Raw genomic sequence first — 17,072 nt, 5'->3', positions numbered from 1 at the left:
AGGACTGACAGTGCCGAGTAAAACCTACAAGTAATCCAAAGATTCTATCATCTTAAAAAGAAAGGAGAAGGTGAGAGGTACGACCGACCAACTTTGCTCCCAGTTTGACGATTCCTGGGGAGCTTAAGATAAGCAAAGACAGCACCTTAAGTGGAACCCAGTGGAAGCCTCTCAGAAGTATGGGTTGGTTGTGGCAGAGATGGCTACTGATCCCCTCTAAGTAACTCCTCCTTTGAGTGTGAGAACCCAAGAATGTATATGACGAGTAGGGTAAAGTACTGGCTTCACAGTCATTTCTCCAAATTATGAATTGCAACTTCTGTTATTATTACTGTTTGCAAAACAAGAGGTCACATGTGAATTATCAATGAACAGCACATAAAAGAATATGGTCTGCCTTCAGTCTGAGCTCTGACTTGCTCTGTAATCAAGGCACTTTAAATGTTTTGGTGCCTTAGTGTACTAACATGTAACATGAGAATAACTCTCATTTACTTACCTCAAGAAGCTACTACATAGGTTATTAAATCGCAAAGCACTTTGAGCCCCTCAGATGAAAAGCACTGTGGAAAAAATTACAGCTGAGGAAACTCTTTCAATGCCTCAGAATCCTGAACTATTGTGTCTATGTCTCAATTACGATTCCTTAAACACTTTAAAAATAAAATTTGTTAGTGGCACTCCATCCCCTTTTTATATGTTAATTGTTGGCACACAGACGTTTATATACTTAAAATTTAGTTGTCATACTCCCTACTCCAAAGAAGTTTACTAATTTTCCAGTAAAGTTTATTAAATGTACCCATTATGGAGTATTCCATGTCAAGTTTAGAAAACTTTAGCTTTCTCTGAGGTACACGGGACATAATAAAAAGTTCATTTTTTTCCAAAATAATTGAACTAGTGTTATTTGTGTAAAACTACAACTTTTTAATGAAAAAAATGCTGAAAGTATGCCACAGTGTCTATATATTCATCTGAAGAGTAAAAAGATGGAGTTCTGAGAAAAAAGGGTCTTAACACTATAGAAAATAAATGTGGTTCTTAAATTGTTCAAAGGAAACATTTAAAAAAATGTAATGTTTCATACATTGACATAAAACAATTAGTCAGAGGTAATAAACTATAAATAGTTAAAATGTTGTTTCTATTTTAGCATTAGTTTTTCTAAACAAGTTAAATTCAAAACATTTAAAATCTGTTACACTCATGTTTCAAAGAAATTGTGGAAATGGAAGCTTTCATGGAAATCGAAAACAATGATACCACCTTGTGATCTTTACGTAGAATACCCTGGACCTTGATCATTTTAGATTTATAACATATTTTGGTTAATACATTAGATTCAACCCATTAATATGCCTTTATATTTGGGAGAAATTAGATTGTGATCTATGACCTTGCAGTCCACCCAAGTCCTCCTTACTTCCAGGTCTTGCTTGATTCTCTGCAGGGGGTTCTGTCAGACTCATACTTAAAATGATGAAAACTATAAATAACTTCTTTCAGACGGAACATTTGCTTTGTTTTTTAAAGTAAAATAAAGTGCTTCTAAATTCAAATATTTCTTACCCTAAACAAAAGTGAAACATACTTAAACCTGAAACTTCCGTATGTTGACACATATATTTTAACAGAAAAAAATCAGTTTGGGGCCATTAATGTCCTTCAACAGTTCAGACTGGATCAAAGTTGGGTTTTGCACTATTATCGTGCTCATGTTTGTACATGAAGGTTAAAAGAAAGAGGGCAACATCCAAGGACGACCAATAGGCAGTGTGCGATGTGACAGCTGACCAATAGCGGCTCTCCACAAGGCCTTCTCTGAGTTCAAAATCAATTCTGTGATCCAATTCCACTAAAAAGAAAAGAAGTCAAACAAATGAATAAGTATTACAAGATTGGCTCTATACAGACTTACTAGAGTTGAGAATAAAAATTTACCAAATAGAAGTGACTCTCCTAATTATTAATACTATTTTTTAAAAAGTGACTTTCCACTCTAATCTTACAGGAAAAAATACTCAAGAGCCTCAGCAGCTCAGGATTCTATTTGGTGAACCCTTTCCTTTGTGTGCTCAGGTCAATATGGAATAATAAAGCAAGAAAACAAAAGTCTCGCTTGGTATCACATAGTATATTTGGAATAAAGAAACTGGGCTCAAATGCTGGCTTTCCCATTTAATCTTTGTGCCTAATCTGTAAAATAAGGCAAGCAGCCTTCTTGCAGAATGATGGGCCAGGCTTACATGTAACAATGCCTACAGGAGTGCAACAGGGCACTCAAAGGGTCCTTCATTGGGGAGGCCCTCTACATCAACTGGCTCAGCGAGACGTGCTGGAAGATAACATCTATTACAGTCCTACCACGTTTTCCTCTCCACTTGGCTGAATTCCCCAAAGGCAGCCACGACACACCCTAGTCTCTATCCTGTCAGCAGGGCCTAACATGCACCTGGGACATACACGCTCATTAAATGTTTGTTCAATAAAAGAATCCACTAGGTGGCCAGGAAAGTTAAACTGGGAGGAACAATGGTAATTCTTGAGAGGCAGGATTTCATTTTATAACAGTGCTGTCTTCAAACAATTCAGTGAATTCACTCAAGTCTTTTCTAAACACACAGAAAGTCCCTGCAATACGTGTTAGAGAAAAACCACCTTACCAAATCAAGGCGCTAAGATTGTGATCGGTTCATCTAACAAATCCTTAGAGATAAAACACTTAGAAAACGATAATTTGATCTTCAGGAACTCCTTTAAAACTGTCAATGAGACATACAATATTTTGAAGGGTCTGTCTTAAAAAGAAAAAGCACCGAAATCACTACTATTCAGACACTCAAAGTATGCTCTTTGTTCAGAGTACCAGCAGATGTGAAAAGTAAAAACTGGCAAAAACTAAGGGGGTGGGAGAAAAAGTTGGGTTTTGCTTTACCCTGGAAAGTCGGTAATTGCATACAGGAAATCACATCATTTTAGAGAATGACTTCACATAAATGTTTAGCTAATGCTTATTTTAAACAGGTATTTTGTGACAATACCATTTGGTGATTTAAAAATGCATTTACAGTTGTTATTTTCTATTCAATTGTGCTTTTCTGACAAAGAATGTCAGAAAATATCTACCCAGTTAGGTTATAAAACCCCATGAAATATATCAACATAGGCTTTTTACAAAGTTTTTTTAAAACAAAATACAAAGTATTTTTTTCATTTAAATTATGATAAGCTAATCCATAATAAGAAATAGTTGAAATCCACATGTGGGACTGTGGGATAGTAATGTCTTGATTTTTTACCTTTTGTATTCCACGGGACATTTGTGTTAAATTGGTAGGTACATTCTGGCACAACAGACAGGAAGATGAAAAGAGGAAATGAACTCTCGAGCACCATGAAGAGGAGTCAAGGTGAAGTTAGTTATAAAGAAAAAAAAGGAGAAATAAGAGGAAAAACAGAAGAGACGGGAAACATACACAGTAAAATTGGTGAAGCCCACACCACGTTATTTCTAAGAATTCACTTTTAAATGCCACTGTAGAATGTCTTCCTAGTTCAAGTCTTAGGTTGAACTGTTGTTCTAAAATCAAAGAAAGGGAGATTTTCAACTAGTGTTATTTGGCTCCACTTTATGTCCCTGAAATTTATTCTTAATATGCTATTACTGTGCAACACTGCCTTTCATATACTATACACTCAAATGATAAATTTATTGTTCCATTATATTATATGCCCTTGTACTTCTCATCACCCAGAGGATCTTCAATAAGTGTCACTAACTAGATTGCCCTCCCTATCCCTTTCTATTTATCTGTAGGTTGTCCCCATCAAAATGGGAATTAGGTAGCCAGCTTGTACCTGATGAACCTATTTTAGCCTCTCATCTTCCTTAAAAGGTTTACCCCAGGCAGTCTGGCTGCCATTGCAGCTGACCTCACGTTTGTGTTGGTTTTACAGGTGGATGGATGGATGTAAGAGGGCCTATGTCTCATCTTCCGCCTTTCTGTAGATCACAGAATTCCCAAGGGAGTGGGGTTACGACATGGCAGCACTATTCCATCAATATATGTACTATGAGATGTGCTCTTGGCCAAAGTTGGCCCAAATCTACATGGAGTTGCCTTGGACCCACTTTCTCATTGTTAGCATATCAAGAAGGGGTGGCACCATACAGGTTAGTAGTTTTTTCCGAGTTTCTCTCACTGAGTTAGGTCAAAAAGAAAGGAGAACATAAAATCATCACTTTGTCCTTCTTTCTCTCTCTTGAGTGCCTAAGTGCTAAAATTCCTCTATCTACAAAAAAAAAAAGAAAAAGATAAAAGAATGAGATTCCTGAACAATTGAAGAGAGGTAAAAATGAAAAAAAGGTTGTTGGCTTTTAACAATCATCAACAATTAGCACTGTGCTTTCAGCAGAGAATTCTTTTGTGCACAGGGCCTGTCAACATGGATATGGTGTTGAAAAGTAAACTATATGGGGGCTTCCCTGGTGGCGCAGTGGTTGAGAGTCCGCCTGCCGATGCAGGGGACACGGGTTCGTGCCCCGGTCCGGGAAGATCCCACATGCCGCGGAGCGGCTGGGCCCGTGAGCCATGGCCGCTGAGCCTGCGCGTCCGGAGCCTGTGCTCCGCAACGGGAGAGGCCACAGCGGTGAGAAGCCCGCGTAACGCAAAAAAAAAAAAAAAAAAAAAAGTAAAATATATGAATAGAAAGTCACCATCTTAGTATTATAATGTGTACTAACTAGACAGGCTTCTTCTATTTAATGGGAGTGTCTTAACTTCCCTGGAGAGAAATTTTCAAAAACGTAATGAATCTTAAAAGTTATCTTATTTGTAAATAACAATTATGGTCATAATTGCATGATTTTTTGCTTTAGGTAGATACCAAGAAAACCACTTAAAGTACTAGGTAAAGGAAACTGGATTTCCAAATGACTGGTGAAAGAATTCATTTGCAATAAGAAAGATTGTGCTCAGAGTTCTTGATAAATTATGTCTTCTTATTTTTGTGCTGCCTCAGAGCGACTATATATTTCATGTGGTTAGGTGTTTGACATCCAAGGAATATTTAAATTTTGTGACTTATCATAGCTTCAAATATATTTAAGAATATTCTCTAACCATCCTTTATTTGAAAAAAATAACAAAAACTCCATAATGAGTTTTATAATCAGTTGTCATTCCTAACCCCCAAATTTCCCGACACTAATATGCCCTGAAAGACATTCATATACCTAACATTTGACAACAGATGGGCTATTTGGGTAAATACAGGCTCATGGGTTGAATATAAAGAAACTCCTGGAGATGCCCAGATTTATTGGATCCTCTACCATCTGGTTGGAGAAATGTTCCTGATCATATTCAGAACTACTCCCTTCCACTCATCCTTAGTTCTCCTCAAAACTAACTTCTGGTTCTCTACATACTCTGTGCTTCCCACTTCTGTGTTTCTGCTTATGCTGTTTATTCTCTCTGCACTGTCTCTTCATCTCTGCTTGTCCAAATCCTACTTCCACGAAGCTTCTTTTGATTTCTCCAGGTTAAATCATTTTCTCATTCCTTAGAACTGTCAGAGGCCTTTACCTGTTTCTCTGTTATGTGGCTCATCACGTTCTATCATATATTATAATTATTCCTGTAGTTATCTACCTTCCCTACTAGAATATATGCCCTCTAAAAAATACTTAACTTCCCTACCAGCATTTAAAATCTTTATGGGCAGCACTGAAATCTGTTTCATCTTGGTATCTTTTCTAGTGACTACCTACTTGGCTCATGGTAAAATTGTTGAATGAATAAAAACAGGAAAAGAGAAAACAGAAGCCATATACATAATACCATCTGAATCAGATCAGGGTGGTGCAATTATGATTAGTGGTCTAATTGCTTGGGTAGCTGGGATGGTTTTAAGGTAGTGAATAAAAAGGACTACTGGAATGTAGGACAAATGTATAAGTGGATTAATTTTCCTTTCTCCAACTAAATATGCAGAAAGCACACATCAATTATTTCTCTATGGAAGTGACCATTACATGAACAGGGACCAGAGAGAGAGCACTTATATAAGATCATTTCTTGAGGGGATTTCACTGAGTTAGATCAACACAAACTGCTATTATAGAGCCCCAAACCCAAATCAGCTTGTTATGCTGAAACACTGTTTTGTAATCTATATCAAGTAAGATTTTTTTTTTAAATAGAAAAAATGCATGAAAATTAGCAATTATAAATACAGAAATTATAAAATTAGATATGGTTAAAAAATCCAAGGAAACACCTGTAACTTATTTTTTTGTTAAAGGTAAAATTCGATATTTAAAAAAAAGGAAAGAGAAAGAAGCTATAAAAAAAGGAATGAGAAGTTAATGATGAAAATAATTTTAAACTGCTAAGATTAATCTTTACTGATACATTTTGAATCTGCTGAAAATTAAGAGACTAAAAATATCTTACATCCAATAATAATTTTTTCAAAGCAAACCTACACCTCTAAAGAACATTAAATATTTGTGTTGAAATCAGTATCAGTTATGGCATACCAACAGCCCTAGGGGAAGTGTTATTAATATCTGAAATAATTAGAAATGATAAAATCCTTTTTACTATGAAATCCTTTTAAGTATATTATATGAAAAGAATACTGAATCTCTTTGAAGGCTGTAGGGCAATAGAGGAGAAAGAGAATGGCCTCATGCTTTTCTCCCCTCTCTAAAAGGTTCCTTCTTTGTAGAAGCATATAGGAGTATCATATATTTTAGCACATTAAGGGTCTAATCAATACTCGGGGTTTCTGGACCACTATATTTAAGATTAGAAAATACAGGAAGAGAATACATATAAAATAGTCTATTAATGGTAACATTCAAGCTGATTTCATAGAACTGATCCAATTTTTCAATGAGCAGGAGAAATCTAATTAGATCATTTTCATAGTGCTCTGAATGCTATTCCTGACATATACCATACCGAGGGTATTATCTTTATTCTGCATTACATTTTCCGGAAAAAGAAGTTGTGGGAGATTAAAGAACGATTCTTGAAGTCTGAAATCTGTGAAAAAAAAACACAAGATGCTGTAAAGTGTTGGCTGATGGTTACAAATGGCCTTCAGTGATGCAGTGGCCAAAAGTTAGAACAATACTCCCAAATGAGCTGATTAAACCTAGCATACATAAAGAAGTACACACGTTGGTTTTTGTGAAGAGCTCTTTCATGGAAAATGTAAGGATAATTAACTCTGAAATATAATGTCATAATCTGTTAACACCCAAATATCTCCCAAATGTATAGTTCATTTAAGTTCTAACCTAGAGGCAAAACAATGCTAAAAGAAACAGATTCTTTTCATAATATGTTACAAACACAGGGGAGTACAAGAAATGAAACAGTAAAACCACTGGAAATAAGCCTATACTTTTCAAAAGAAATGAAGAGTAGCTATATAAGATGCTTCAAATTGATGTCAATAAGATAGTTTCAACTGACAACACTAAATCTTCAAAGAGAGAAACCTGATTGATCATGAATTCACAGTCTGTGTCCATCTTACCCTCAAAAAGCAAGAGAATCAAAGCCGGTAGCTTCAGAATGAAGGTTATCGAGAAGAACTGAGTCAATCAAATGTGAGCAGAAAGGAAGGAAGGAAGGAAGAAAGGAAGCCAGAATCACCTAATCACAGTGACCAAATTCCAGAAAGAAGATTTAAGGAAGAAAGGTTTTATGATTTGCAACATATAGCCAAAAGAGCAATTATGACAAGAAATTTGTCTAAATCAGGATTACATAGAAGAGTGTATTACTGAAGCAAGTCCAAGAATTAGTAAGGTGAATCTTGGGGATTTGATTTAAAAGGCATAATTCTCCTGTAGTAGTGGTCCAATTTTAAAAGTTGGGCTTTTTAAATCTGTAAATAAAGATGAATACATGAAACTAAGAAATCATGATTAGCTCACAGTTAGTTGAGTCTATAGTTGGCAAGTAATTTACCGTTAGGACCAACAAAGAATTTATATGCTAGAATGACAGAAAACATATTCTGTTAAGATATTAAAATGTAATAATGCAATACATCTAAGCATCTCTACTCACTTGTACTGGAAGAAGAAATAGGTTTCTTCTTTATTATCACTTTGAAATTTCTATATTAAATAGTACAAAAACTAAAAGATAGGTTTCTTCTCTCAGACCCTATAGACTTCTCTCTGTATGTCTTCATTACCCCGTCTCTTGGGCTCAAAATACCCTGCTCTTCTTGTTCCCTCGTTCACCCTAATGGTTACTAGCATCATTGCTGTGCATTAACTTTACAAGGAATTGTGACTTTTTACCTGCCATTTTACAAAATTCTTTGAAGTTATTTTTCCTCAGAAGTTTAGTTTTCTTTTGACATCTGCATGTTATAACAGAATTTTGTATTTTCACAATCTCATTTCTGATAGTAAGCAGAAGTGAGAGTTTAAGTCAGCAATAGTATAGGAACTCTTATAAGAAAACTATGAATTTTGTACAAATATCAAAATCTGAAATGAATTTTCTAGGCAGTGTTCAAAAGGCTTGCAACTATAAAATTTTTAGTACTCAGAGTCTGACATAGATAGGATTAAGTTAAAAAAATGGAATTGGCCCAAATAGGAATGTCCAACTCAGAAATGGCTAGGATAATTCATAATGGAGTGGAGGTGGCTCTGGAGAAAGATCCAGCCCCTAGGACTGTCGCACGGCAATGAATGCTGGTTGTTTTAAAATTCAGAGTAGCAGACACAGTAAGAAAACAAGGCTCTAAGTATCTGAAATGAAATGTTCAAAGATTTTTAGAGGAAGAAAATAAAATTTTCTTGCTATAGTTACAGAAAGGAAGTAGCTAGTTTCAGAGTCAACATTTCCTAATGTAAGTCAATGGAAAACTAGGACTTGACTTATTAGTCTTATTTTACTGGACATTTAAAAATAAGGTTCAAGTTTACATCCTTGGAAGTAAATATATAGTAAGTGTATTAGTGTTTCACAACTATTCAAGAGTTTAGACCTTATAAATCCACTGGAAAAAATTAAATAAAGCTCCATTCTACTATAAGTCCAGTATAATTATCCTTTCATTCACTCATTTCTTGAGTATCTATTTTACACAAGGTAGCTGGGATAGGATTGGAAGCGATACAGTGGTTCCAATACAATTAAAGCTCTGAAGGTTTTATAATTCGGTTGGATGAAGGGAACTGAGGGATTAGCACCAGGACAGCTTTGGCATAGCAGTTTTAAAAAGTATCAAGAGAAAATACAGCATAGGTTTGAAGCAATTACATGAATTTTTAAGGCTGAGAAGACCATATTAAAAACAAAAAACCACTTTAGAAAAATCAGGGAGTGCTTACCACAAAGAGATTTGTTTTATGCTTGATGTGTAACACCTCTGTGCCACAAGGCCCTGATTATTAATGCTCTTTACTTAATTCACCAACGCAGAGAGTAAAAATGCATTTACCTAGGCATTATTCCTAAAAATGTAAGTAGAAGAAAAAGCATTGCTTCTTTAAAAGCTAAGGCAGGCGTTAGATTAGATTAAGAGTTGACTGCTAGTGTTAATATCTTAACCCTTTGTGCTCCACACGTTTTAAAAAGGAACGGTGTAAACCTGTAAAGAACAGTATGAACTAACATGCAGAGTCAAGAAAGCCAGAACTGCTATGTGCAAGGGTCTGCGTTGCCACAGTGGACGTGGGAGGTGAGGCAACCGGCTTCTTCTCGTCTTCCACAGAGTCCCTTGATGCCTCAGATGGCTGTGATGCAGATGAACGTCCGAACCTTGAGAACAACATTCCTCCAAGTCCCTTTCCAATGCTCGCAGCCCCTACATTTCACAAAACAGGGCAGTCATTCTGCTGAATTACACCACACACCAGGCTAAAGAGCACCACCCATATTTACAGCCAGTTGGCAGAGGGACTAAGCCCTAGTCACGTTTTTCCAGGGTGGGTACATAAGAAAATTACAATTTATATTGTAGGTTTCTAAATAAAAATGGTGTTGAATAGAATAAGAGTTGTACAAACTCCAGGAATATAGCTTACAAAGGAGTAAAGATTCTATTTTATTCGTGATCATTGTTTTTTAAAGTATTTCGTAAGATTACAAATGTTAATAAAAAGAACCATGCCATTCACATGGGCATATATTCACTATTGATATGCTTACTCCTGAGGTTAAGTGGATATGTTATAAAAAGCTATGAATAAACAATCTTTATGACGAAGTCAAATATCAATGAGTCCAGCAGATAAAGCCTTTTTATAGTGCCATCTTGTGGCATTTTATACTAAAGCAACTTGTAACCAAAAGCAATGGACAAACTAAAGTGGCACAGAATTGAACTCTGGCGCTACACCATTGTGGCTGGTACTGGAGATCATTCAAAGAGAAATTAAATACCCTTGTTGCCCTCAGGAAGGACACATATTTCGAGAGACTTTTAGGACAGGGATCAGAGAACTGGTCGGCAGGGGCACCCTTAGTGCTCAAGCACTCCCTCATTTCATGGATGAGGAAGCAGAGCATTAAAAACTACGTGACTTCCCAAGATCTCACAGTAAGTGATGAGGCCAAGATTAAAATGAGGGACTTGATTCCCCGATCTTCTTTTGTGCATCCAGCTATCTCATATTCTTTAACTACAGGATCTGATCTAATTAAGAGAACTCTAGGGCTTTTGCCCTCAAATATGAACAGTGAGAAGGTGGTCAACACTAACCATAAGGATTAACTGTTGGATGTTTTGTAATACATAGGGTATTTCCAAGTACTTAAAATTTAATGTCTATATAAAAGTGCTTAAATTCATTGATAAGGAATACTGAAAAGAAATTACCTAATATGCTTGCTTTGCCTATATTTGTTATAGATTCCCCATAGTGTCGGCGGGACAAGACTGGTGAAGTCACAGGGCTTGGTATTGTTGAAATGCCTTCACTGTCTGAAATTGAGGTAGGTTCTTTTGCTGGGTGAAGAAAGCTTGGCTTCATATACTCATAAGGTAGAGGATTGGAAGTATTATACCAGTGGATCTGGACTGGTGAAATGTTGCTGTAGTGTTTCAGTATTAACGGTTCTAATCTATAAGCCTTGATTTAAAAAAAAAATTCAAAGAAACAAAACATTAAGGTACAATGCTTGGATTTTAGTAAACTGTTCATTCTCATTTTATTGCATGCTCAGTAGACCTTAGCAAATGTTTAAAAACCTGATATTCTTAACATGCGTTCTTACTTCTTCACTGTTAATAATATGTAGTTTGTCTAATTATAGATCCTTGATGAGATTATAAAAAAACAATTAGTCTAGGCTAATAGTGCCCACTCATTTGTTTTTCAGAGAAATATTCATTTTTATTGTGTTCTGATATCATCTAGCAATTAGATTTATATTAGTCTCACAAACAAAACTGAAGCAGTAAGCAGTAACCTGGAACACAGCAAATAAGGTCAATGTTTAATATCTAAGCTCCCAGTAAGCCCTACTTTCAAGTAGATTCATATAGTAACAAACACGAGATGATGGTATAAGACCATTTGTCTAATGTGAAGTAGGAATGATACAGCAGAAAAGCCAATGGACTTGGCATCAGAACTCCCTGAGTTCATATTCTGGCCTCTGTCACTAATTAACTATATGACACTCACCAAGTCACAAGGTCTCAGAGCCTCAGTTTCCTGAGCTATAGAAAGGAGATAACACTTCCTACTACCTCACAAGGATGTTGGGAAGAATAGATAACTTTGGAAAAACTGCCTAGCACAATTCTGACATAAGCTATTTAAAATAAATTTTCACAGAAGAACTATAAAATGAATAATAAAAATAATTTGTAATAATAAGTTTGGAACCCTCCTTTATAATACAGCTGACCCTTGAACAACACAGGTTTGAACTGCGTGGGCCCACTTATTCGTGGATTTTTTTCCCCCATAATTACATGTTACAGCACTACATGATCTGCAGTTGGTTGAATCTGTGGATGCGGAACCGTGGATACAGAGGGCTTCCTGTAAAATTACACCCCAATTCTTGACTGAGCACAGGGTGTACCCCAACCCCTGAGTTGTTCAAGGGCCAACTGAATAACAAAGTTTAAGACTGTACAAAGTATAGGGTATATACTGAAAGTTTAGAGTTCACCTATGATCTCAAGTTCACCTTCAAGTTATAGAAGAGTGAGTTAAATGAATGCATATTAACAAAATACTCAAGGTCTAACTGGGTGTTTTGCACACATTTTACTTAATCCTAATAACCCTATGAGGTAAAATATTATCATCTGCATCATATAGATAAGAAATAGTCTCAGAAGTGAGTTGGCCAAGATCGTGCAGTCAGTATTTGAATCTAATACTAGATTCCATTTCAGTGAAATTTCTTAGATATAACCGTTTTGATTCTTTAACATATGAGAAATTTTCTAAAATTCTGGTGTTTAGTCAATGTTATATTTATTTGGTACTAGCTAAAGATCTTTTAAAAGACTTTATAGAATTATATAAAGCTATTTTTCAGAGAATAAATGCTATTTAAAATAGTTTGTCTTAAATCTAGTTATATCTAGCCTTGTCCCCAAGAGGATTTAAGGAAGAATTTTTCTCATCCAAAAATCATACTTGGTGTTAAACTGGTTACCTGGATGCAGACAGATCCTAGGAGTATTTACATTAAAAAATTTATTTACAGTACAAACATACAGAGAATGTAAAAATCCAAAATGTCATAATTCCACCAAGCTAAAATAAATTCTTCCACTTTTCTATGTTTAATACATAATATTTAAATATTTTCATTTCTAAGAGGATCTACCAATCACATTTCAATGTTGCAGCATACTTTAGAGAAAAAAGTATTTAAAGTGAGATTTTTAAAATTTATGGTTGCTACATTATTGGTATTACAACTGGTTAAGGTTTGAAAGTCCAGATGACTCCTGTCTTTTGGATTGTCTAAAGATAATATTTTTACATTATGCTTTCATCCTATATATACAACATAAACAGAACATCTTTAAGGTATTTTATTTCCTGATCCCTAAACTAATCAAAGAACAAATATTTTAAAAATATGAACTCATGCAAATGTAATAGATAAAGGCATATCTTGGAGATACCGCAGGTTTGGTTCCAGATCACTGCAATAAAGTAAATCACACAAAGTTTTTAGTTTCCCAGTACATATGAAAGTTAAGTTTACACTATATCTGTTAAATGTGCCACAGCATTACGTCTAAAATAACAACATACATACCTTAATTAAAAACTAATGCTGTTGGAAAAATGGCACCAATAGACTTACTCAACGCAGGGTAGCCACAAACCTTGTTTGTAAAAAAACGCAGTATCTACAAGAGATGTCTGTAAATGAACGCTTTCTCATAAATTCAGCAGTACCTTGAAAGATTTCTTACAGAGTCTCTTAGGAAAAATTTAATACTGAGAGATAAATGTCCATATTTGCAACTCACCACTGGATCTGTTGGATGAAAAATGTTTAGTAATCGGTTACAAATCTCTCTGGGCAAAATATGGTCTTGACATCCAGTGTTTCCTGGGCGGATGCCACGCAATGCCAAAAAAACTGCCAGCGGGGATCCCATACAGAAGAAATTTTCAACCTACAATGATAAAGTCATCCTAAATTTTAAAAGTAGTGAAGTGTTTTTCAAAGAATTTGGGCACAACATAATATATGGTAAAATACAAATAATAAATTTATCTCCAAATATATATCTTTTTAAATGAGTTTTGTCTAGATGGTATCTGCATTACTTATTAACTATATAACAACCATTAATTATTCTAAACAGTCTATCCAGGAGCAACTTCCTTATCTTTAAATCTAACAGAAAATGAAGAATGAGAATAAGGAGAAGGAAGATTTATTAAGCTACTATTTTGTGTAAAGTAATAGTATATTAGGTATTGTAAAACATATAAAGACCAATAAGGCAGAGCTTCTGCACTCAGAGTTTACAATCCTGCGGGAGAGGCAGAATAAAATAGTGCATAATAGAGGGAAAGCGTGCTACAGGAGAGTAGACAAAGGAATAATTAATCCCAACTTTGAGGGCTTTACGAAGGAGGAAGCATTTGCACTGGCCATAAAAGATGAAAAGGATTTCCAAAGTTCCAAAGTTGGGGTTGGGATATACTGGGGCTGGAAGGATATTCCATACTGATAGAACCACATGAACTAAAGCAGAGGAAGGAAAGAAACTGGCTTAATTTAGAGAATAAAAATAACCTGATATGGTTGAAAATTGAGTGTGAGGAAAATGTAGCTTGGAATGAGAATGTACAGAACATTGACTGTTTGACTAAAAGAGTTGGGCTTAATTTATTTTACAGGTAGTGAAAGACAATAGGATTTGACCCATGTTTTTAGTAGGTTAGTAAATCTGGTAGCAGCTTGTGAATGAACTGGAAAATTAAGAGGCTAGTGACTTGGAGACAAGTTAGAAAACTATTGAAAGAGTTTAGGCAAAAGATAATCTGCACCCAGGAGGACAAGCTGTTCCATTCAGAAATGGAAATTTGAGAGATTAGGATGGAATGGAATCAACATGAATGAATGGAGATGGGGATAAGGAAGGTGCCAGAGGCAGTTCACAAGATTTGGGTCTGGCTGACTGGGAAGATATTAATTAATCCATTAATTGTAACAGATACTCTAAGTAAATCATGTTTTTGTTCATAATTAGTTTGAGGTATCTGTAACACACCTAACAGGTAATTGAGAATTTAAGACAAGAAATAAAGAATTGGATATGCCAACTTTTCTTTCTTTGTTTATGATTGGTTTGCAGTTTGGTAGACAAACACACAAAGGAATTATTCTCTCTCAGATAAGAGTAACGATTGCTTTAGTGTTATCTATATCCATCAAATAATTTTAAAGGTGAAGAAGAGCTTTAGACATTTAGTCTAACCGCCTCATCTAGAGATGAATAAACAGATGAATTCAGAGATGTTAACTGATTTTGATTTGGCTAATGTTACACAACTAGTTAGTGGCAAAGCCTCATGTTCACAACCAAAGCTTCCCACTCTCTAGACCAATGTTTGTTGACATTTTTTTCCTCTTTTGAAAGTTCAATGGTAATGTGTGACAAATCTAACACTTTTATTTATGAAAGTAAATCCATCTGCCAGTTAACAGGCATAGAAAGACCTCTGTTTCTTTTAGAACTCAGGAGTACTAAATATTAATTTGCTAATTCATCATAGATTCCTTTTTAAATTTCAGATTTCTATATTTTTTTCTCTATAAGTAATTAAATTAAAAATTCATATTATTAGACTACATGACTATGTGTTAGAAGGATACACAATTATAGGGCATCAATTCTGGTAATGTGATAACTGAATTTTGAGATAATAATATACTTAGTGGATTGTACTCAACTCTCTAGTACAAAACCCAGGACATGAAATAGAAGAGTTTACTTTTACTATCAGACCAATGCTACATATTTAACATTGATTATACATAATAATGGTGGTAGAGATGGAACTCAAATTCCAGGTGGGGGGTGACTCCAAAGACCATGCTCTTATGGCTTTTATTTTATTTTTATTATTATATTTTAACATCTTTATTGGAGTATAATTGCTTTACAATGGTGTGTTAGTTTCTGCTTTATAACAAAGTGAATCAGCTATACATATACATATATCCGCATATCTCCTCCCTCTTGCGTCTCCCTCCCACCTTATGGCTTTTAAATGTATCTTATAACTTTACCATATGGCTTTTAAATGTATAAGTTAAAAAAAACCTTTATAAGTCATAGAGATAGATTCAATAAGAATCTTTGCATCATTCCATCACTTAACCTGTATGTTAAGTTCCCTTGATAAAAGATATCAAGAAGAAACAATATAGTACACTAGACATGGGCATATATTCAACTGGAAATGAGTATTAGGAAACTTACGTCATGTTGCATTTAACACTGCAAACAAATTGTTATTCAGGTATAGGCTGTGTCTTCTCCAATGGTCAGGTCAATGTCAATGTCTCTCTGCAACTTTTTATTTTTCTAAACCATTGCTTTTGACAGCTCTATTCCAATGCTCACATAAGGTCTCTTTTTCTAGCTCTTCCTGCTTTCCTACAGCCTCCATGCCCTTTACCCTGTATAGTCTAGCCAAACTGGTTTGCTCACTTTGCTCCAAACTAACTGCGTGCACCTCATCTTGTGCTTTTATCATACAGTTCTTATTAATTAAAATGTCAGCTTTCCATCCCTGGAATCATCACTGATATAATTCCAGTTATTTTTCTTACCACATACCACTAGTTGGTCACAGAGATTTGTTAAATTCTAAATATTAGATATTTACCAGATCTGTTTTTCTTTTCTCACTATTTAAGATTATTTGGTGTTTCTTGGACGTACTATGAAGGTATATCCCTCCACGCCTTTGTTTATGCTGTTTCTTTCAAGAACAGAGCAGCATTTCTCCTTTCCTCTACTTGGCAATATCCAATTTACTGAGATTAAGTAAAAATGTCATTCATTTGTAAACATTTACAGGCAAAATTAAACCTCCTTCTTATGCATACATCATTCTTTATACTGCTAATAGACCCGGTAACACCGTGTTACATATTTTGAGGGCTAGGAAACCATCTTGTCCATTCTTAGTGAAACCCAGAAACCAGCAGTGTCCAACACACTGTAACTGTTAAATAAAAAAAATCATTTGAAAGAATAATTAGGATTTCATTTGAACCCTAACATCATGCTTCAAATGATGTTTGAAAAAACCCTGAGATCAACAATGAAAATATCACCTGTCTTTCCTTACCTTAAATTTTAAGGCAGGTGTTTGTGTCATAGATGATGCTTTCAATCCATGTAGCCGTTCTTCTATGTCTCTCAGCCTAGAAAGGAGTATCAGATTATGTACACATTCATATTTATAATTTCATAAGTATCAGATGTTTACCAGTTCACTAAGCATAAAGAAGAAAATAATGACCCATCATCCAATCCCTCAAATTAATCCTTATTGACAGAATTTAATA

General features: G+C 35.0%; 1 protein-coding gene across 6 annotated transcripts in view; it reads right to left on the bottom strand.

Annotated features, from left to right (window-relative positions):
• Positions 1 to 1,607: 1,607 nt before the first annotated feature.
• DDHD1 (DDHD domain containing 1) overlaps positions 1,608 to 17,072 on the bottom strand; it is an 88,724-nt gene continuing 73,259 nt past the window's right edge. For 3 of the 6 annotated variants that reach the window (XM_060142464.1, XM_060142467.1, XM_060142477.1), the window contains 6 exons: positions 16,853 to 16,928; positions 13,504 to 13,653; positions 10,870 to 11,122; positions 9,664 to 9,855; positions 6,975 to 7,058; positions 1,608 to 1,858 (listed from right to left, as the gene is read on the bottom strand). In XM_060142464.1, the coding sequence (XP_059998447.1) occupies positions 1,677 to 1,858; positions 6,975 to 7,058; positions 9,664 to 9,855; positions 10,870 to 11,122; positions 13,504 to 13,653; positions 16,853 to 16,928 (937 nt within the window). In that variant the 3' untranslated portion in view covers positions 1,608 to 1,676. The remainder of the gene's footprint in view (positions 1,859 to 6,974; positions 7,059 to 9,663; positions 9,856 to 10,869; positions 11,123 to 13,503; positions 13,654 to 16,852; positions 16,929 to 17,072) is intronic. The other 3 variants (XM_060142473.1, XM_060142485.1, XM_060142489.1) reach the window with 1 other exon arrangement.

The sequence above is a fragment of the Lagenorhynchus albirostris genome, chromosome 1, assembly GCF_949774975.1.
Source record: "Lagenorhynchus albirostris chromosome 1, mLagAlb1.1, whole genome shotgun sequence".
NCBI lineage: Eukaryota > Metazoa > Chordata > Mammalia > Artiodactyla > Delphinidae > Lagenorhynchus > Lagenorhynchus albirostris.
This window is presented reverse-complemented; position numbering and strand designations above follow the sequence as displayed.